The sequence below is a fragment of the Typha latifolia genome, chromosome 6 (assembly GCF_019914945.1).
Source record: "Typha latifolia isolate L0001 chromosome 6, TyphaL0001v2, whole genome shotgun sequence".
In the NCBI taxonomy this organism is placed as follows: domain Eukaryota; kingdom Viridiplantae; phylum Streptophyta; class Magnoliopsida; order Poales; family Typhaceae; genus Typha; species Typha latifolia.
The window spans coordinates 13,636,775-13,658,449 of record NC_133091.1 but is presented as its reverse complement, the minus strand read 5'-3'; the positions used below and the strand labels follow the sequence as shown (position 1 = coordinate 13,658,449).

The 21,675-nt window shown below is 41.8% G+C and overlaps 6 protein-coding genes across 10 annotated transcripts; 3 read left to right on the top strand and 3 right to left on the bottom strand.

Annotated features, from left to right (window-relative positions):
- Positions 1–211: 211 nt before the first annotated feature.
- Positions 212–2,387, bottom strand: LOC140791370 (uncharacterized). The gene is made up of 2 exons (XM_073141910.1): positions 2,189–2,387; positions 212–1,049 (listed from the first exon to the last, which is right to left on the bottom strand). Exons 1-2 carry the CDS (start codon positions 2,280–2,282, stop codon positions 373–375), a joined length of 771 nt encoding a protein of 256 aa, XP_072998011.1. The 5' UTR covers positions 2,283–2,387; the 3' UTR covers positions 212–372.
- A 161-nt stretch (positions 2,388–2,548) lies between these two features.
- On the top strand, positions 2,549–7,158 carry LOC140791225 (uncharacterized). Its single transcript, XM_073141655.1, has 7 exons — positions 2,549–3,799; positions 4,064–4,389; positions 4,630–4,814; positions 4,910–5,080; positions 5,165–5,365; positions 6,143–6,394; positions 6,476–7,158. Exons 1-7 carry the CDS (start codon positions 2,610–2,612, stop codon positions 6,917–6,919), a joined length of 2,769 nt encoding a protein of 922 aa, XP_072997756.1. The 5' UTR covers positions 2,549–2,609; the 3' UTR covers positions 6,920–7,158.
- Positions 6,926–8,082, bottom strand: LOC140791192 (uncharacterized). The gene is made up of 2 exons (XM_073141606.1): positions 7,417–8,082; positions 6,926–6,958 (listed from the first exon to the last, which is right to left on the bottom strand). Exons 1-2 carry the CDS (start codon positions 8,080–8,082, stop codon positions 6,926–6,928), a joined length of 699 nt encoding a protein of 232 aa, XP_072997707.1.
- Positions 8,083–10,702: 2,620 nt separating this feature from the next.
- On the top strand, positions 10,703–16,751 carry LOC140791061 (RNA pseudouridine synthase 5). Of its 5 annotated transcripts, none has more exons than XM_073141435.1 (15): positions 10,703–10,922; positions 11,043–11,100; positions 11,171–11,198; positions 11,294–11,340; positions 11,777–11,867; positions 12,532–12,709; positions 13,349–13,436; positions 13,510–13,591; positions 13,716–13,791; positions 14,018–14,085; positions 14,519–14,588; positions 15,197–15,275; positions 16,098–16,191; positions 16,331–16,510; positions 16,595–16,751. In XM_073141435.1, exons 1-14 carry the CDS (start codon positions 10,790–10,792, stop codon positions 16,433–16,435), a joined length of 1,197 nt encoding a protein of 398 aa, XP_072997536.1. In that variant the 5' UTR covers positions 10,703–10,789; the 3' UTR covers positions 16,436–16,510; positions 16,595–16,751. The 5 variants fall into 5 exon arrangements, with proteins under 5 accessions (XP_072997536.1, XP_072997537.1, XP_072997539.1 ...); XM_073141436.1 differs by having other exon boundaries at positions 10,703–10,973; positions 11,074–11,100; XM_073141437.1 differs by having other exon boundaries at positions 10,725–10,922; positions 11,074–11,100.
- On the bottom strand, positions 16,335–17,457 carry LOC140791062 (uncharacterized). Its single transcript, XM_073141439.1, has one exon. It carries the CDS (start codon positions 17,315–17,317, stop codon positions 16,742–16,744), a length of 576 nt encoding a protein of 191 aa, XP_072997540.1. The 5' UTR covers positions 17,318–17,457; the 3' UTR covers positions 16,335–16,741.
- Positions 17,458–19,066: 1,609 nt separating this feature from the next.
- Positions 19,067–21,536, top strand: LOC140790035 (L-type lectin-domain containing receptor kinase VIII.1-like). Its single transcript, XM_073139940.1, has one exon. It carries the CDS (start codon positions 19,330–19,332, stop codon positions 21,430–21,432), a length of 2,103 nt encoding a protein of 700 aa, XP_072996041.1. The 5' UTR covers positions 19,067–19,329; the 3' UTR covers positions 21,433–21,536.
- The last annotated feature ends 139 nt before the right edge of the window (positions 21,537–21,675 follow it).

The window sequence follows — 21,675 nt, the reverse complement described above, 5'->3', positions numbered from 1 at the left end:
TACAAATCCTTTTCGAGGTGGCAAAAGTTTACCAAAAAGGTTTGCACAACGATATCATATATCTGGTGCGTAGCAAAAACTGACAGCGTTATCTAATTACAAGGTAATGGCCATCTCCAGGCATACTAAATTCCACGGGCAAAATTATAAACAAAGATTTGGACTAGACTTCCAAAGCTATTATCCTGGGTATCAATGTCAAGACTGAAGCTTTTCAACAATGTTGCTCAAATTAAATGATAGATGCATCAGATCTCAGTGATGATCCTTTCGTCTTTGTAGTAAATTTAAGATATGCAACAACAGAACATTCTTTCAGGCTAAAACGAAGCCTCCAAAAGCGATACTAGGGGGAGTTATTAATTTCCATGATCACAAATTCTTAAAAGCAGACTCACGAGCTTGCTTCTCTGGTGTTAGCCTTGCCAATAGAGCCTTGTTGTGACAGTGATCCGCATCGATGAAGTAGAAGTTATCATCAGCCTTAAATGTAACAAATGGCCGATTGGTCTCAGCTGGCTTCACATCAGCAAATTTGATTGTCCTAGGGAGAGGCGTCGCTAACCATGACATCATCTCTACCTCGACGCCATCTGAACCTGGTTGCCACCGGAGCTTGTGAATGTATGGACTCACGAACCAGTGCAGGGCTGCAGTAGTAGTAGCACTTAGGAAAATCACAGTAGATGCAACTGCACCCTTGAGGATTACATTCATGTCAGGTGAAGTCATGAATGTTATGACCGGCCCTAGAGAGACCGAGAGGCAGCATGTGGAAAGCGATAGCAGCTTTACTTTCTTTATGGTTGATGAGATTGGTCCTTGATACACAACTCCAGCTTCTTTGCCATCCTTTTTGAGCTCTCTAGCTTTAGGACCTATGCTAATCTTGCTGTTTCCTACTTCAGATCTTGCCGCAGCAGCTTGAGAACTCCATCTCTTCTGAGCATATGAATACATGGCTGGTCCAATGCTGTCGACTTTAAAAGGTGATGCAGGATTTCTAGTTGAAAATTGTCGCCATGCTCCATAGTTAGAAGCCTGAAAATCTAATTAATGCAGAAAGAAAGTCAGAAGATCATTATTTGAAGCAAAATTTTACTAGCTTAGATGGAATGAAGTAAATTGCAAGTTAGTAAGTTGCAAAGTACGTTCCTCAAAGTCAGTAACACTGCCTCTACATAATTAAAAGAAAGGAAAAAGAACCATAATGGATTACCAGTTTGATTTTGCCCTGAACTACACAGAATGAAAAGTCTGCTTGAGGGTCACCAATGAAGATAAATAAAGGAAATTTCAGGTCTTTAGGCAATGAAAATTCTTTGACCTGGGATCAACATTTTTTTCTTTTGAGATTTACCTTGAAGTAATCTATCGAGCTTGTGCAAAAAATAGAGTGAAATTGGTTATGCTGTGCCCTCTTCACTCTTGAAAAATGAAAATGAACATGACTAGTTGTAAGCAATAGATGCCGCGTAAATAACTAATCCCACTCCAATCTTTGTTCCCCTACCTCACTCCCTCCAATGTCGTAAATAAAAAATAAACTCAGTGCAAATACTAATGAACCAATCCTGCAACAATAACAAGTAAGCAAGGTCTCTTGATATGTTTTACACTTTGTCAAAATATTTCTCTCAGCTCTAGACTCAACAAAAGTAACCGCCTAGAAAATCAAGAAAAGAAAGCACTTGCATGCACAGATGATGCAAAATAAGCAGCATGAAGGAATGATGAAGCCAAAGGCCAGACAAACCTTTAATTAGAGATCCTGCACGCCAATGTTAGTGAACACTCAAAAGAATGCATTTTTCCCCCTGTCACAGCAATAATGTGCAATTGGCTTTAGCCTTTAGGCTAATTTTAGTTGATGGACTAATACCAACATATTAATTGGCAAAGTATGCACTTTGATTGATCATGCTTTATCAACACCCAGATCTTCTTGAAGAACACCAACATTAACAACACCACCTCCGATCCTCTCATAACTTAAGGAGAACGTGAAATGATCTTATCCAAAATAATAATAATAATAATAACTAATACTCCATAGGAGTTGTCATGATTGAAAAAAGTGGCACCATCTGATCATATGAGAGAAAGAAGTAACCATCAACAAATAGCTCCGAAAAGATCCACTGAGATCAAAACCCTAGAAGAAGGACGGCGCAGGAGAGGGACGAACCTGGTACGAAGCGCGCAGTGGCCACCGTTGTGTGCGCCGCCGCCGAGCGAAGCAGCAAGACGCGGTAGAGAGAAGCGGATCGCCTCGCCGCCATTCCAGAGCTCCAGGGGTATTGCTCTCTCTCTCTCTCTCTCTCTCTCTCTCTCTCTCTCTGCTCAACGCCTGTGGGGCTATGCGAGCACTGAGTACTGGCCCTTGGGCCTTCTTGTAATAGTATAACAATTGGGCTTTTATGCTTAACTAGGCCCATCTTGGCCTCACGAACCATAAACCTTTGATCCGACCCGACCCGACTATATCCAACCCAAGCGGTTTTACCGGACCGGATCCTTTATATTGATTCAACCCTTCCTCTTTCTCGAACCAAATCTGAAACACCCCACCAATCTAGGGCTTATCTGGTGTTACTTCTCCTCCTCCAATGGCCGCAGTTGCAATGGACATCTCGGCCTCCGCCTCCGCCTCCACCTCCATCTCCGTTGATCTCTACCCGACCCAAGACGATCTCCCCTACGAGGAGGAGATTCTCCGCGAGCCATTCAAGCTTAAGGGGTGGTGGCGCTACCTCGTCGCCCGCTCCAATTCCCCCTTCAAGAAGCGGTCCGTCATCTACGAGCGCGCCATCAAGGCCCTGCCAGGATCCTACAAGCTCTGGCATGCCTATCTCCGTGAGCGCCTCGACGCCGTCCGCCACCTCCCCATCTCTCACCACTCCTACTCCTCCCTCAACAACACCTTCGAGCGCGCCCTCGTCACCATGCACAAGATGCCCCGCGTCTGGATCATGTACCTCACGTCCCTCACCGAGCAGCGTTTGCTCACTCGCGCTCGCCGAGCCTTCGATCGCGCCCTCCGCGCCTTACCCGTGACCCAGCACGACCGTATCTGGCCGGCTTACCTGGCCCTGGTCGGGCTCCCAGGCGTCCCCGTGGAGACCGCGTTCCGTGTCTACCGAAGGTACCTCCTCTTCGACCCCTCCCACGTCGAGGAATTCATCCAGTTTCTTCTCGCCTCCGGACGGTGGCAGGAGGCCGCCGACCGGCTCGCCTCCGTTCTCAACGATGACTCCTTCCATTCTATCAAGGGCAAGACGCGCCACCAGCTCTGGCTCGAACTCTGCGATCTCCTCACGCGGCATGCCACGGAGGTCGCTGGCCTCAAGGTCGACCCCATCATTCGAGGGGGGATTCGGAAATTTACCGATGAGGTCGGGCGGCTATGGACCTCCCTCGCGGATTATTACGTCCGGAGAGGGCTCTATGAGAAGGCGCGGGATATCTTTGAGGAGGGTCTCACCACCGTCATCACGGTTAGGGATTTTAGCGTCATCTTTGAGGCGTATGCGCAGTTCGAGCAGAGCGCGTTGACGGCCAAACTTGAGACGGCGGAGGAAGACTCGGACAGTGAGGTGGACGACGGGGAGGATGAGAAAGGAGGGAAGGATGGGGTTGCTAAGCTTGCAAAGAAGTTTCTGGATGGCTTCTGGTTGAATGATGATGATGACACTGATCTCAGGTTGGCGAGGTTCGAGCGCCTATTTGATAGGAGGCCGGAGCTGCTTAATAGCGTTCTGCTGCGGCAGAATCCTCACAATGTCGAGCAGTGGCACAGGTGAGACCTCTGGATGCAAAGTAACTACTTTTATCATCTTCTTAAGCAACTGAGCTATTAGCAAGCTTTCTTGGATTATATGGTAACTTGTCAGAAATTTAGCAAACTGTATAACATGCCAGTGTAGGTTATGAAGTTGGCTCAGAGAACCTTGTTCGATTTGATAATGCAGCAGTCTTTTTGTCTTTACTAATATGATTTGACCAATTTCCTCCCGTGATTTCCAATATTTTAAGAATTGCCTAATCTTACATTCAATTGCAGGCGAGTGAAGCTTTTTGAGGGTGATCCTGCAAGACAAGCATCCACTTATGTTGAAGCAGTGAAAACTGTGGACCCTATGAAGGCAGTCGGCAAGCCCCATACACTTTGGGTTGCTTTTGCAAGGATGTATGAAAACCACAATCGTTTAGACAGTGCTGAAGAGATCTTCAAAAAGGCTACACAAGTGAACTACAAGACAGTTGATCACTTGGCGAGTGTTTGGTGTGAATGGGCAGAATTGGAGTTGAGGCACAAGAATTTTCAAAAGGCTCTTGAACTTATGAGGCAGGCCACTGCAGAGCCATCGGTCGAGATTAAGCGAAGAGGTAATACATAAGTTTCATTTTTCTAGTTTTTGCTTGTGTTTTTTAGCCCTATTTGCTTGATCCCTTTTATTCCATATCACTACGATATTGCTATTTGCATGTAAAGTTGAGTGTGAAATGCTACTGCATGAAACAAGTAAATATATGATCATTCCTCTGTCATGGACGGACGGAGTTTAAGTCGAGCAAAGGTGCGTTTTCCCCAATTTGTCTGTCTAACAACCTATGTGCTTCATGCAGCTGCTGCTGATGGGAATGAACCTGTTCAGATGAAGCTGCATAAATCTTTAAAACTATGGAGTTTCTATGTGGATTTGGAGGAGAGCCTTGGAACACTGGAATCCACTCGAGCTGTTTATGAAAGGATACTTGACTTGAGAATTGCCACTCCCCAAATAATACTTAACTATGCATTTTTTCTTGAGGTAAGAAACAATAATATTTTACCAGGGATGCCATTTTCCTTACTCTTGGCAATTCTTTTATGCCTCATTTTATTTTTCCTATCTTTATCCCATAGGAGCATAAGTACTTTGAAGATGCATTTAAGGTGTATGAAAGAGGTGTAAAGATATTCAAGTATCCACATGTTCGGGATATATGGGTTACTTACCTCTCCAAATTTGTCAAAAGATATGGAAAGGCGAAGCTAGAACGTGCAAGGGAGCTCTTTGAGCATGCAGTTGACCAGGTATTCAAATATCTCGGCATCGATTACAATTAGTTCTCCATCTAATCACGGTCTTACTTTTATGTGCTTGCGAACTCTTATCAGGCGCCTGCAGAAGAAGTCAAACCACTATATCTTCAATATGCAAAGTTGGAGGAGGATTATGGGCTTGCAAAGCGTGCTATGAATGTTTATGACCAGGCAGTGAAGGCCGTCCCGGACAATGAGAAGTTGAGCATGTATGAAATTTATATTGCACGGGCTGCTGAAATTTTTGGTGTTCCAAAAACAAGGCAAATATATGAGGTTAGATTTTCTAATTTTTGTTTCCTCTATGAGCTTAGACATTATTTAGCATAAGTATGAAAGTATTTTGATTATAACTTGTCTTGAAGATAGATCATTGTGATTGTTGATTAAAAGAAATTGCTCATTCAAGCAGTAATGTAAATTTTTAGTGTAACTACATGTTTATGTTGTGCTGTTTGTCAAAGATCTTCCGTCGATCTATTCTTTCTTATTTCATACTAGCTTAGTTAGATTTGCTATTTCCTTTCGTGGTAGAAGTACATTGGTTTGTGGACCTGAGCAAGCCTCAGTCTTTATCATTCCCCTTGAGATTTTGGTCCATGCTCAGGATCTTTTGAACATCCCTTGCCCAACCTAAAGATGTTTTGGGAGTTGGACCTGCGTGTTGATTACTACTCGCTGTCCTCACATTGCTTATATACATTCATTTAATCTATGGAGAGAGTGAGGGAGGGAGGGAGACGAGAAGGGTGAGGACTGGACTAGGTGGCTGAGGTGGCCAAAGAGGAGATGATAGACTTTATTGGAATTTAGTATTAACACAAGGGTGTTGATTATCAAACCAAACAGTCTGGACCACCAAAATCTTTGTCTGGCTTGAGCCAAGTCTGAGAGTTAACCAGGTTCTAAAATGTCAGGTTGCTTAGCTTGTACGTCTTAGAAGCCTTTGGGCGAGTTATTCATGTCTTATAGAACATCTGTATTGAGTTTATCCAACTTATACTTAAAATTGGATCGATATTCTAACTATTGATTTTCTTGGTCTTTTTGTAGCAAGCTATTGAATCTGGACTCCCACATAATGATGTGAAAACAATGTCAACAAAGTATGCAGAACTTGAAAGAAGCCTAGGAGAAATTGATCGTGCTCGTGCATTATATATTTTTGCAGCTGGCTATGCAGATCCAAGGTCTGATCCAAACTTTTGGAAGAAATGGAAAGATTTTGAGATTCAGCATGGTAACGAGGATACCTTCAGAGATATGCTTCGGATTAGCCGCACTGTCTCTGCTAACTATAGTCAGGTAGTATTTGCTCAGACACAATATACATTGTAAATAGTATGTATATTTTTTGCAATTGTGTTAATTCTCTAACATCTGCAGACCCATTTCATACTCCCTGAGTATTTGATGCAAAAGGATCAAAAGCTGAACATAGAAGAAGCAGTTGACACTCTAAAACGAGCCGGCGTCCCTGAAGATGAAATGGCTGCCTTAGAAAGGCAATTGGCTCCTGCTGCATCCGCTATTTTACCTGCTAAAGATAGCGGCAGAATGGTGAATTTTATAAGTGCTGGAGCAGAGCCACAGCCTGATGGTGGGAGGAATCTAGTTGCCAACAAGGAGGACATTGAATTGCCGGAGGAAAGCGAATCAGATGATGAGAATATTGAAATTGCCCAAAAGGATGTCCCGGCGGCAGTCTTCGGTGATCTTGCACAGCAAGCTACACAAGATCAGGGTAAGAAGTATGCTGCTACCGAAGATACTGAGGATAACAGTCGTTTAGGCGCTCTTGAAAGAATAAAGAGGCAAAGACGGCAATAACATTCATTACGACCACATCCTCCCCAGAACAGTTATTTCCTGTGCATTTATGATGGTTAATTATTAGTATGTGGTAGGATTCTACATCAGTTCTAACATCAGAGTATAGTTCTTCTGGGCGAATACATGGGTCTGTTTATGTATTTCTAATTTCTTTTCGCATTCTCATGTATTATTTATATTTTATTTTTTTGCTAATAATTATTTATATTCTAGTATATTACATTATCAAGCTCACCTTTGAAGGACCAATTGATGCCCAGAGGAGATGAAAAACAAATTATTCTAGGAAGAGAGACCTACATGAGAGGTTACTCCTGTGCATCAATTCTACTCAATAGAATATGAGAGACAGCTAATAATACAATCTACTGAATTTTTTTTAAAAAAAAGTAGATTTATTAGGAGAGAAAAAAGAGAAAAAAGGAGAGCGAAGGGGTGCTAGTTGAGTTGAGTGAGGTGGGGTCCTCCCCTCGTGAGACTGTGCCAATTGTCACCTCCGGGACCACCAACTTCACTCCACTCCTTGCAGGCTCCGACTTGCATCTTGTCAGCACCAAGGGCCGCGACGACGAGCACCTCATCTCCTCCTCCTCCTCCTCCTCCTCCAATTCTCCTATATCTTTCGAGCTCTTTCCCTCTTCCTCCTCTTCCTCCGACTCCTTCGAAGCCGGCGAGATCGGGATCCGAGTCGCAAGAGATGAAGCCTCGCGGTTGTGCGGCGCCGATCGGCTTCTCATCAGCATAAGCGCGTTCCTCGGCGGTGGCGTCGTTCCCGATGGTGCGAAATTTTTAGTCTCCTCGTCTTTCTGAACCCTGATCTCTTGGTGATCGGATCCGACTTCCCTTATTGCTACTTCTTGTTTTGAGTTGACGCAATCCGCCTTCTTCTCTGGCGATTTCCTCTCTAGATTTCCTCCGGATCCAAAGCTAAAACCCCATCTCCGCCACGGACGATACTTCGATTTCCGCACGTGGAAAGCACCGCAAAGCAGTGGATTCCTTAGGCAATGGCATCGCATCACCGGCTTCGCCTTCGATCTGGGGTTCTTATCCTTGTTGCTCTTCTTGATCCGGACCTGACCGATGCAGGTGACCTTGGGAGACGACGGCTCCCCTTCCTCTGCCTTGGCTCCGTCACGGCTAGAACGGGACGCGAACATGGCACTGGAGCGGCTTCGGCGTCTGCTCGCGAGCTTCCGGCTCAGTAGCCTAGCCAGGCTCGGCCCCGGAAGCTTCTCCGGTCGCGCCGGGCTCGACGACACCAGCGATCTCGGCGCCGTTGGCGTAGTCGGCTTCATCGCAGTCGGTTTCGCCTCGGGTTCCAATTTTAGATCGAGGAAATGGAAGGAAGAGGGAGAGTACGATGAGCGGTCGCGTGCGGGTACGTTTCTCCACGCCCTCTGGGCTTTTGCTGAACTGGAAGTGTACTACCAAGCCGGTAAGTGTGGGCTCCTTACTTTCCTTCATGTGTCTCTACTGCATAATAGTTAAAAATAGAATAGTGCTTATTATGATACTAAGCGAATGCACGAGTAGTTTTAGATTGCAGGAAATTCTTTACTAGTTGACTTATCTAGAACGGTTTGATCAATCACTATAGTCTTTTAGAGGTGACACGTGGCAATCTATAATCTTTATAAAAATTATTGGGAAGAAAGGAGCCGCAACTACTACTTACATTATTTGTGAAAGAGCTTCGGGGATCTCCTCGGAGTCTCTTTTCGAAGTACTAAGATGTTGTTCGAGCTGATGAGTTGATTTGGGCGGTCATCAAATGTGCATATTTATCGGCTCCAATTATATTCATCACATTTTAACTGCTCTTTGTATATAAATATTTGAGTGTGATTGTAGTCATCAAATATGTATAACTTATGCACTGATGTATATTTAATTAACTGAACTATATACTGGAAGTCTGGATCAACTAGAATGAAAACAAATGGCCAATTACGTTGGCATTTAAAATTTTTAAAAAAAAATCAACAAAAACAATTGGTTGTGACGAGGATTTTATTCGGTCAGTCGGAAAAACCTTTTTTCTAAACAATAATATATGAAATAATAATTGCACCGAAAATTAGAACATACTATAAGATTATGTAATTAATTAATCTATCTTAGCGAACATGGTGCTTTGCTAAATCAATTATATATTTACGTTAACTTCAAATGTAAAAAAAGACAAACTCTTATCACTCAAATTAAGAATATGTGGGAAGTCACATACATGTCGTGCAAGTTTGATTCTACTCGAGACACATTGGAAAAATAAAACATTAGACTATGGATAGTTGGAGGATTAGAACTTCCGACATACCCTTATTAATCAAAGTTTCAATTTTTTATTTAACTTTTGTTTTCTAACAGTAAAATATTATTAATTAATTAATTATTACTTTATATAGTGCATCTATTAAATTTATTTTAAAATATTAAAAATTCCAATATAGTTTTACTTGCAATGTACTCTGCTTATTAAACTACTTTATTTTATGATAACTTTAGTAGATAATATGTTACCTATATATAGAGAGAGAGGGAAAAAAATGGAGCATATAAATGTCTGCACCTGCTTAGTTTCACATTAGAAAATGTGAATAGCATCAGCAACTCTTATCTTAATAAAAAGAGTAGTATTATTTATCCAAAAAAAAAAAGAAGAGTGCATTGCTGCTTCTAAATTGATTAATTGTCTTAGCTCTGCCTCTGCAGAGTAGAAGTGTTTTCTAGGATCCGCTTGGAAAAAGTGAACCTCCAGTCACAAAACAGACAAGACTTCTAGCTTTAGTTCGTTGACTTCATGCTATAGATTTACCCAACAATATGAAAGAATGATACCAATCTGTCGCTAGCTTATTGATGCCTAAAATGATAACAATTCGATCATCTTTCTTTTGCACACTGAAGAAAACCGAATTTCCAAATGGGTTAGGAACTGCTGCCTTGGCCTTGCTTCATCCTTTGACAAATGTTTGTTCATCCATCAGTAAATTTTATGTGCATATGAGAAGTAATATTCCCAGTATTCCATCAATGAGCTTCTTCTTCTTCTTCTTCTTCTTTATTAAAAAAAACTTCATTTAATGAAAAAAAAATAGAGGCTCAAAATACAACCTAGCAGTACCAGGATTAGTTTATTCTAAGTATATTTCTAACCAAAATGGATTGAAACTCAGAGCCATCCCAATAAAAAACAAATTGCCTCACAGTTAGTATGTTAGGCATTAATGAGCCTCTTTAGAGAATGCAACATTACGGTTATTAATATTAGAGGACCACATAATAGCCAACAATGTAAGCATCGTGTATACTAGACCATAAAAGCAAGATAGCTTAAAAGTTTAATACGATTAGAAAATAAGCTGTAAAAAATAATTAAACCAAGCACAAGCTTAGCTTGACAAGACTCAATCCCAAAATGAGTTAGAATTAAATTTGATCTTAAATTTTAAGCCAAGTTTGATCATAAGTTAGCTCGATCAAATAAACTTAGCTGGATAAGACTTAAAATAATTATATATTATAAGTTTATTATATTTTAAGATTTACTTAATTAAATTAGTATATATTATCATCTTGTAGGGTTTATTAATTTATATTTTTAAATTAAGACTTATTTTAAGTTTGATTCTAAGTCTAAATCAAACTTAATTAAATTTTAAACATATTATTATTTATTGATCGGGCTCTTGAGTCAAAATTAGTTTAAAATTAACTCGAATAAAAATGTTTTAATTATAACAAATATAAGCTCAAAATTAATTTCAAATTCAATTCAAGCTTGATAGAGCAAGGCTGGATCAAGCTCAGCTCGATTACACCCCTCAGGAAAGTGATTTGTCGTGCCATATACATCTCTTCTCGATGGCCACCGCCTCTTCCGACCAGCCGACGCCGTCGTCGCCGCCGCAACCACCGCTCTACTTCTTTGGTCGACCATGGCCCGACCTAAACGAGGGTTTGTCCTATACCGACATCGTTCGACGCACAAACGCCGGTCTTATTCCGCTCCCCTTTTTCCCATTCTGACTCCTCCCGTTACTTCTTTGTATGATCTGTTCTTCCTTGCTTTTGATCTGAGCTCGTCTCTCTCCTCCTTCCTCTTGAAAACATCTAGATCTCACTTTAATCGGGTTCTACTCATCCAGTTACAAGAACTCCGCCCCGCTCGAAGGGTAAATTCCTTTTCCAATGCCAGCTTACTTCCTACTTTTTATTGATTGCTTTGCTTCTCGATCTCTGCAGTTGGCTTCATAGGATTCGTAATGGCCAGGTCTGCTGTCACTCCTGCAATTGTTCGGACTGTTTTCTTTTTGATGCGTTTCACACTCATGAGTTGGTTTGTTTTTTGTTTCTTTTCATTTGTAGATTACAGTCGAAGGTCAAGTAGTCAGAGATCCCAACACCATCCTCAGGTTCTTATTTCATACCCTCTTGTTTCCTTTTTAACCTAGAAAATTGATGCATCTGTTATGAATTTGAGAGATTTTATTACGGATTGACATTGTTACGGGTTGGAATTAGCGATGATGATGAGATTACGAGGATACATGCATGCCACTATGATGTTTCATAAGTTAGCTGCCCTAGCTATATTCTTGCTCATTTTAAGGTGTGCCTTTTTACAATTGCATGGATACTAGGTTTAATTATTGGTTTACATAAGCTCGGTCAGGTACTAATGTGATTAAACATCTATAGTGTGAAATCTTCACATTGCCATTTTGTCTATCTACCATTTGTTATGAGTTCACTATTTTTATATGACTAAATGGATTTTTGTCACTTGTATAAACTTCTATTTGCAATTTGTTGCTTCTTATATTTGTTCACTCTAACAACTTCTTGTAGAGAAGGTTCTATTGTGGTGTACCATCGCTTCCCATGGAAGGAACCATTTGCGCCACATTTGCTGGAAGTTCTTTATGAGGATGATGACATGGTGAGTGATCTAACCACTGAGATACTTTTAAAGTCTCCTTCATAGATTATTCATTAGATTTAATTGAAGAGACTAATCTTTGTATTCTACTCTTGCCACTGATGAAGATAAAAGATCTCTGGCATGTGAATCATTTAGAATAATTTTGATTATGAACATAGGTTGCATCCACCATGCAACTAGGACAAACTGATGAGTTTTCTGCCATGTAGACTCACCCTCTAGTCTCGACCATTTAACAATTTATATAAAGTTATGAACTTTGGAGAAAACTTCTTGAGAGCTTTGAGCCTACTCTTGAAGAATAGAAACACATACTAGAAGCATATAATCATCAATACAACTTGATATGCTAAGATAGTTATGCGCTATTTGGTTAGGAGGCTGCATTTACTATTGTCATTTCATCTCTATGAATGCCTATTTTTGTTGTCATGTAACACTTAAGTGGGCTGTTAGCCAAAGAATGACTAAACACTACACTCTATGCCACATCACTTTACCTACTTGTTTAAGTCCAGTATGGTAAGTAATCATTATGGTTCAACTACCACATTTATAAACTAGCATTTTAGAATTTTGATTTACTTGAATGTCTTTTTTTTTTTTGTTGAAGGACAGGTCATTCACTTGAATATATGTCTTATGTGATAATGATTTGCAGGTTGCTATAAATAAACCTTCTGGCTTGCAAGTTCTACCTGGAGGACTCTTCCAGCAGCGGACTGTTCTAACACAGCTCCAGTGGAAAGAATGGAGAAAACCATCAGAATTTTGCTCGAAAAGAAAAACTGCCCAATCACATCCTGTACCTGTTCATCGCTTAGGAAGGGGCACATCAGGTCTTTCTTTTAATTATGAATGTCAGATCTAATTTTATTTCTTTTAGAACTTAGTCTATATTTCTCTGGATCATCTTCCTACTCCTTGATTTCATGATGGGATAGTTTATAGTTTCATTTACTGTCAGAGTGTATCTCCAACCCTATATTGGAGGTATTCTAACTTTTTTCATGCTTCAGCGTTCAAACCTATCACATCTATTTTCACTTAGTTGTGTTTCCCTTGGCAAAGAGGCAATTTAAGGGCTTTGCACTTTACAAATCTCTCCTTTGAGATCTCTTCTAGATCATACGATGACATGCCATGGAAAGAAAATTGACCCCAGTCTACCACCTATACATTAGTGATGATGCTAGTAGAAACTTCCAAATTTGTTGATCTTTTGGAAGAAATGATCATCTATTTTCAGTGACTTTTTTTTTTTCATCATATCATACTGTAACATTTCCTTTACTATCTGTTATGTCTTACTATTGCTTCTATTCTGTAATCTCGTTTCTTTTGGTTTGTGATGATAATGTATCTTCGGGATATATCCTTCTCTGCTTATCTTATATTAATTATTTATTGAAGTCATATATTTTAGCATCAACTGTTGCTTTTGTTCAGGTATATTGTCAACTGTTGCTTTTGTTCAGGTATATTGCTTTGTGCCAAGACGAAGCTTGCTAAAGTCTCCCTTGCATCTTATTTTTCTGAGGGCACTGCAAATGCTGGAGTTGACAGGTATAAATGTTTTAGCCTTTTGGCTCTTTTTTGTAACCGACTGTTAGACCTAAAATTTTAGCATTACGTGTAGAGATGATACAGAGTTGTGTAAAGCTCGACGAATTTCCAAATTCTATCGAGCACTGGTTACGGGGATTCCTGAAAATGATGAGGTAAAGTGTGCTCATATAACATCACATATATCTTGAGCAGCATAAATGGCAATGCCAAGTAGGCTAAAGTCAGTAGACTCACTCTCTTTACGTGTGCAATGCAATTGCCATCTATAAAGTGCAGGTTACTATCAAACAACCTATTGGATTGGTTCATTATCCAGGAGTTGCTCAGGGGCTCTATGTTGCATTATCATCAGGTTGTCTCTCTTCTGAATCTTCTGATTCATGCTACATTCACTCAAGTTATCCAATATGTTCTCAACAGGAATGCACTTATAAGTGTATCTAGCTGTATGGCTGTATCATGCAGTTTGTTTCAAATGCAAATGTTCTTTTTTTGTTTTGATTTTCTTCTTTCATCTTAGAAATGGTAATTCAGTTTGTTTATAAGTCATATTTATCTAACCTCTAAACTTCAATCAGGGAAGCCAGCTACGAGCAAAGTTTATGTTCTTGAGAGAAACTTGCAAAGAAACCAAGCATTGGTTCAGGTATCCAGCTGACAGATATGAAATGCGTACTGCTTTGTTCTGTTTTGCTTTCATTATTATTCTTTAATCGGCATACAAAATAGATTCTTTATTTGTTCAAGTTTCTTAATCTCATCAGTTTTCTTTTTCCTGGGACAGTCAGACTTTTTTCTTTAGTTTTATTTCCTTCTGTAACCAATAATTTTCACCTGCTGAGCTACAGATCTTACAACCTATGTAGTTATGCCTAGTGCTTCTGTTACACACTCTGTCATTACCTTCATTATAGACATTTTAGATGTTTTAGACTTTTAGTAATGGGTAGCATAGTAATGTCTGCATAGACTGGAGGTCATTAAACACAGTATGTTATATTCTTTGAAATTTTGGTCAGCAAAACTCTTTTAGATTTTTTTGTGTTTTCTAGTCTTCTTCTTTTCTTAAACTGTTGTAGGTTGAGATCCACTCAGGACGGCCACATCAAATACGCATTCATCTAGCATTCCTTGGGCACCCACTTTTAGGTAAATTATATTTCTGCTTTTTCTTGGCAGTCACTAATATGGTCAGTATATCTGAGCAAGGAATATGTTACCACTTTAGCTATTATGCCTCTGTGTTGTTTTAGTACGATGCCCAATTCATATGCTTATATAGGTCCATCACCTCCTAAGGTGAAGCTGGGGAGGGCTTGTCCTAATGACAACCAGCCTATTTGGACATTTGATATCACTGTAGGTGTATAAATAACCAGTCTATTGTCAAGTACATTCACATGCGAGTGATATCAGTTTGTACTAGATAAGACATGATTGTCAAATTGTAAACAAGTGGAACCTCGTTTTGTAAGGAAATCCACATGCTGCTATAAGTAGTAGACCAGATAGGTTGTGAGTTAATTCTTTGGACAAATGGTTTCTTGGTATTCAACTTCATTGTTGGGTATTGTGTCACCAGCGTCTGAATTGCCTATTGATGTTCCCTGCATATCAATTCGGTGGACTTTAGATTGTGTGTACTGATTGAGAGGCAGTTCATTTTTCCTCTTTTACTTATCATTTATATGCTGGTTCACATTTGCATATTGATAACTAAAAGGTTGACAGTAATTTGTTCTGAATGTCCTAATCAGATGATCCTCTTTATGATGTTGGTGGGCAGCCTAAATTCTATGGGCCAGAATCTACAAATGACTGTTTTGCAGAAGATGGGTAAGATAATCTCCTATATATAGCTTATTCGAATGTTCCAGAAGCTTTTCACTTAATGCCTGCTATATACTTCCATAGTCTCTATATCATTTTATCTCCTGTAATATCATAAGCAATAACCTTTGGTCCATTCAAGTGTCTCATTTTTCTGTAGAAATTGTAACTTATTAGCTTGCTGTTCTTTTTGAGAAAAGTGGGCTCGCCTAGTTATAATTTAAAGAATTCCTTAAATTATCGTAGACCTTCACTTCATTTTCTCTTGAGCATGAGTTAAATTTGTACTCCATTGGAGAATAGAGCTAAAATAAGTGCTTTAAAGTCATGTGCCCCTAAAGGCAATGTATATTTACTTGATCCACTTATTGGTCTTCAAGTATTTTGAAAACAATCTGCGGACTATATTTCTTGACACACTCTCATTCTGCCAATTGTTTTAGCTACCGCTCAGAATTCTGTAACACACTCTTCCTTCATAATACTATATAATTTGGTGTTTACTGATATTGGATGCATTTTGGGATGACGGATTGAGAAATATGTGGGAGAGTTTGACTGTTCTATCAGCATCACTTTGATTCCGGTCACCACGGTACGGCATTTGCTGACGTCAAGGCATGCTAATAGAGTAGGACTTGTTAGCCTGTGTTTCAATATGTGTATGTCTAAAAACAATATTTCCAGTAGAGTTTGCATATGGCATATATGATTATCTTCTCTGTGATACTTATCAATTCTCAAAATATTTTTCTCCACTCACTGTTACTTGCCACCCTAAATTCATAGATAATAAGAGTCTTACTTTTCCCTTCTATCCTTTATTAGGGGTTATCAGAAACCAATACAACCTGTTCCTGGAGACTGTGGCTATCATCTGCATGCACATCAGCTTGTTCTTTGTCACCCCAATACAAATGAGGTCAGCATACAACTACATGTTATTGGCAGTATAAATTTAGAGAACTGCACCAATAATTGTTGTTTTTTTTTTCGCCATAAAAAGTTGGTGAACAAACTAATAACTCTGTAAGTGCATCTTTATATGATTGCTCTCACAGACAGTAAAGATCACTGCACCATTGCCACAAATCCTTCAAATTCAACAAGAATTAGATCAAAGTAGACTTGCAGAATATACAATGATGTCCAATTCCTGCCGCTGATTCAATTTGAAGAAGAACAAACAATGTCCAATTGAGGAAATCAGATTTGCAGCTGATGTCTACTGCTATAAATCGGTATGTTGTAATTCTCTACTTTTGTTTTAAAATTTTCAATATCCTTACTACATTTATGAGTGAAAGCTTCCATCTGCTTTACAGATTTTTCCTACATTGAGGTACTTTTGCTGATTGGGAGGCTCTTGTAGATCCAAATCTCTCGCATGGTTTATTGTAATTCTGATCTCCTCAAGGAAATATGTATGCATGATGTTGGTCCAGCAAATTATCAAAATGCTTCAAAAGCTTCTACTTTTTATTGCCTTCTCTTCTAATGGTTCGGTTAAAATTCTTGAGTTCCTCCGACGCAGAGCCATAGGCCGCCGTGATGGCAGCCACACAGGATCTGCACGCCTCCTTATTAAACCTCTTCTTCTCGATCCCGAACAGCTCCTTGAAGACCTCCGGTTCCACTCTGCAAAAGAGAGGCCTTTCCTGGTATATGGCGCAGGTGCGGGTGGCCTTCTCGTAGTGGATGCACCACCCGTCTTCTCCGACCTGGCTCTTGTAGAGATCGAGCTGCGCGGGCTCGTCGGAGAAGATCTCCTCCGGGGAGGGGAAGGCCGGGCCCTTGTCCAGCTTGCAGCAGGCGCCGCAGCCAACCACGCACTGCCACGTCGGCTCCGGCTGCTTCTTCCCGGCGAACCCGAGGGGTCTTCTCTCGGCCGCGTCAGCTATCGCCACGTCATTCGCCTTCCTACCCGATGCTAGGGAAGGGGTGGACAGGGAGGTCTCCTTTGCCTGCTTCGCCTTCTTCCGAGCCACTCCACACCGCACCGCCACCGCCAGTGATGACGTGGAGGCAGCCGCACAGCAGAGAACCATCGAAGGTAAGCTAAAAGCCTAAAAGAGGAGGTACCGTAGCTATTTGGTGGATACTGGATAAGGATCCAGGATTTGGGGCTATAATTGGGTCGGATCTCAAGCGCGCAAGTAATAAATAAAATCGAGCCCAAAAATCCTCAAGTTTATCGGATTTCGGATTCAACTCGGATCTAAATTGGGATATAATTTCATATCTGATCCATTCACTAGACGGATATGGATTAGATTATCGGATAGTTCAAATTGTATTTGACGGGGAAATCTTCTTTATTACGCATATTAATGGGCCCCAAGTTGAAGTAGAGAAGGAGACGCCGTGCCTAACGACACGACTGCCGCATCCCATAACATCAAAAGATTCTTATATTTCAAGTACTATTAATTATCTAAGCATGCTTTAATAAGCGATGCAGACATGCAGTACTACAGTGCAGAGGATAACATATAGAATAGTATAAAGATACCAAAACAATGAACAGTCTGAGGGAGCTCCTTTTGCGGTGAAAAAGAAGTGTTTTGGACCAAACTATCCCTCTTTTATATTTATTTATCCAAATAGACTCTACTTTAAATTTAATATTAAAATAGGTCTGTGATACTATAGTCTTATGTACAACACTAATAAGATTATTATTTTACTTTTAGATAGAAATGTTGAAAAGTTTATTTTATAAAACGCTGTAACTATTCAGTATTTTCTTAACATAAAAACTTGGCTAATATGCAGGGAAATAACTGGAGGGCTCTTTTGAGTATTAAAAAAAAGTTGAAAAGTAGATTAAAGTAAAATTTGGAGAATACGCATTTTACTGTGGAGAATTAATATGCGATTCTAACTTATAAAATTTCTTTATATCTTCATAATAATATATTTTATAATTAAATAGATAATTAAGCACAGAGTTATAAATTTCTTTATATTTTAACATATATCTTTCTCCTTTACTAGTGTTTTTAACAAAAAATATTTAATTATTCAGTGTTATATGAATATCCACTTTTTATGTAAATCTTTGAATTTCTACCAGCATTTTTTGATCTAATTAGCATTTTGCTTTTAGCTTAGTAAATTGCTTAGTAGTTTAGTGTTTTATTTAGTACTATAGCGAAATAAATCTCCTTTCTGGTGTCAACATTCTGGTGTAAGACATATAAAATTGAAAGCATGTCTGATTTGGTCAAAAACTTTGAATAAAAGGAAAACTAAAGAAGTTCTTTCTTTTCCTGTGCCATGGACTGATGAGCACGACAAAATCGAGTACGTGCACGTAAGAAGGAACGGCTTCACGCCGTGGTTTCTTCCCACCTCTCCCGCTCTCCCCAGTTGTCAGCACCAGCCCATGTTCTCCTCTGCCTCGGCCCTCGGACGAGCCGCTGGCTTTCCTTCACGGGTGGAAGAACTTGTCTCGCTGTTAAAGAACAGTCCTTGGCTTTACTCATTCGTATTAGAACACTATTACTTAGCAGCTAATAAAGGATCACAAAGCATTACCACGAGGCATTAATACATATATTCTAATCACCTAAACTGATGGTGCGGGACTTTGACTCCACTATACCTACCTCACCATCATCTGTCAGTAATCATCGTGATAATGAGAAATCCAGAACGGTATTAATTTAGAGTCTTAACACCGAAGTTTTACCATCATTTAGCATTATATTAATCACATGGCTTAAAAGAACTTATCCTGTGATCACTTTTATACCGACTGACCCAATCGATCTTATAACCTTCCTTAATTTAATGGAGCTAAAGCTTCTTTATAAATATATATAAAGAGGGCCCAAACACCGCGAAAGTCTCTTCCTCCCACTTTCTTCAATTCGCCAATTTTACCGTTGCAAGTGGTATACATGCCGTCCTCTACTGCCATTTGTCCCATCACTTCCTTGTTCCTCCTCACTGATTCACTATTCTTTGCCCCTTCACTCCACCTACCATCTACTCCAAGAATCCTACTCCACTCTTCTCTTCTCGCTCCCACTTTCTCACTTTTGGACTATGAGCAATGCTGCTGGGACGACATAGTAGACTTCTCCTCCTCTCCTTCCTCCTCCTCTTACGCCTTGAATCGAACGTCTTGCGCGCGACTAAGTTCGACTTCGCCACGCTCACCCTCGGCCGCCTCAAGCTCCTCGGGGACGCCCACCTAAGGAACGGCACCATACGCCTCACCCGCGACCTCCCCGTCCCCTTCTCCGGCACCGGTCGTGCCCTCTTCGCCGACCCCATCCCCTTCCCCCACCCCTTCGCCACCTTCTTCTCCTTCTCCGTCTCCACCCTCAACCCCTCCTCCGTCGGCGGCGGTCTCACCTTCCTTCTCTCCCCAGATGATCATTCCCTCGGCGATGCCGGCCCCTTCCTCGGTCTCCTTAACTCCTCCTCCTCAGCCACCAACCCAATCCTCGCCGTCGAGTTCGATACCCTCATGGACGAAGAGTTTGACGACGTCAACGGGAACCATGTGGGAATCGACCTCGGCTCCATGGTCTCCGCCCAAGTCGCTGATCTTGACGCCTTCGGCGTCGATTTGAAGAGCGGGGATCTCATCAACGCCTGGATCGAGTACACCCACCATGGGATCCTTCGCGTCTTCGTCTCGTACTCCGCCGCCCGCCCTGCCGATCCAGTGATCTCCTTTCCCTTGGATCTCGATCGGTTCATCGATGATGGATTCGTATACGTTGGCTTCTCCGCATCCACGCAAGGGAGCACCGAGATGCATAGCATCGAGTGGTGGAGCTTCTCGTCACCAAACGCCGCCTCGCCTTCTTCTTCGGTGCAACCCGCCGTTTCGAATCCTTCTCCGCCGCCTTCCATGGCTCCCGCCGTCTCCATCTTTACCGCCGAGAGTCCGAGCAATGCTACCAATCTTTCTCCACCATCATCACCATCATCATCCGGGGTACAGGGACATGCCGCCATCGCAGGGGCGGCGACTGCGGGGGCGTTCGTCGTCGCCTCCTTCGCCGGTTTGCTCTTCTGGGTATTCACCAGAAGAGTGAAATCCGCACAAAAATTCGACAATTTGGCGGCGGCGGCGGAGATCATGAAGACTCCGAGGGAGTTCAGCTACCGCGAGCTGAGCAATGCCACCATGGGATTCGACTCTTCTCGTATCATCGGGCACGGCGCATTTGGTACCGTGTACAAAGGTATCATCCCGGAGAACGGCGCGATGGTGGCCGTGAAGCGATGCATCCAGAACAGCGGCGATATGGCGCAGGGGAGGGCGGAGTTCCTCTCTGAGCTCTCCATCATCGCCGGACTCCGGCACCGGAATCTACTCCCTCTCCAAGGTTGGTGCCATGAGAAGGGCGAGATCCTCCTCGTGTACGACTTCATGCTTCACAGCAGCCTCGACAAGGCCCTCTTCGACCCCAACTCCCCGCCGCTGCCGTGGCGGTGTCGCAGGACGATACTCATCGGCGTCGCTTCCGCCCTCGCTTACCTCCACCGCGAGTGCGAGCGCCAGGTCATCCACCGCGACGTCAAGTCGAGCAACATCATGCTCGACGAGAACTACCACGCCCGCCTCGGCGACTTCGGTCTCGCGCGCCAGGTCGACCACGATAAATCCCCCGACGCTACCGTCGCCGCCGGCACGATGGGCTACCTCGCGCCCGAATACCTCCTCACCGGCCGCGCCACGGAGAAGACCGACGTCTTCAGCTTCGGCGCCGTCGTCCTCGAGGTGGCATGCGGCCGCCGCCCCATCGAAAGTAACAGCAGTAATCTGGTCGAATGGGTGTGGGGAATGCACAGAGAAGGGAGGATTCTCGAAGTAGTCGATAATAGAATCGAACAGGAGTTTGAAGAAGGGGAGATGAGGAGGGTTTTGTTGGTCGGATTGGCTTGTTCGAGTCCAGATCCACTTCTGAGGCCGGGAATGAGGGGGGTGGTGCAAATGCTTACCGGCGAGGCCGAGCCGCCGTTCGTGCCGGCAACGAAGCCGTCCATGAGCTTTAGCACAAACCACCAGCTGTTACTTAGTCTTCAGGATAGCGTCTCGGATTGGAATGCCATGGGGCTTAACGTGTCGAGCTCTTCCTCGTCTTCCTCGTCGCTGAGGAGTACTCTTAGGGGCGGCGGCGGAGGCTCGGCTGTGTGAATTTTGCGTCATCAGATAGCCCCGTTCTGCAGTGTTATATTTATTCCTATGTAATATTTGTATTTTTGTGTGTATTTATTCATTTGATTTATATGTTTGAGCCACGCGACGTCATAAAAGCACATCAAAAATTTTAAATTATTATACTCTGGAGAAACTGAACCTAATCCTCTTAAAAAAATAAAATAAAATAAAAAAACGGCTACAAATACAATTAATTTTTTTATCAAATATTAACTCAAT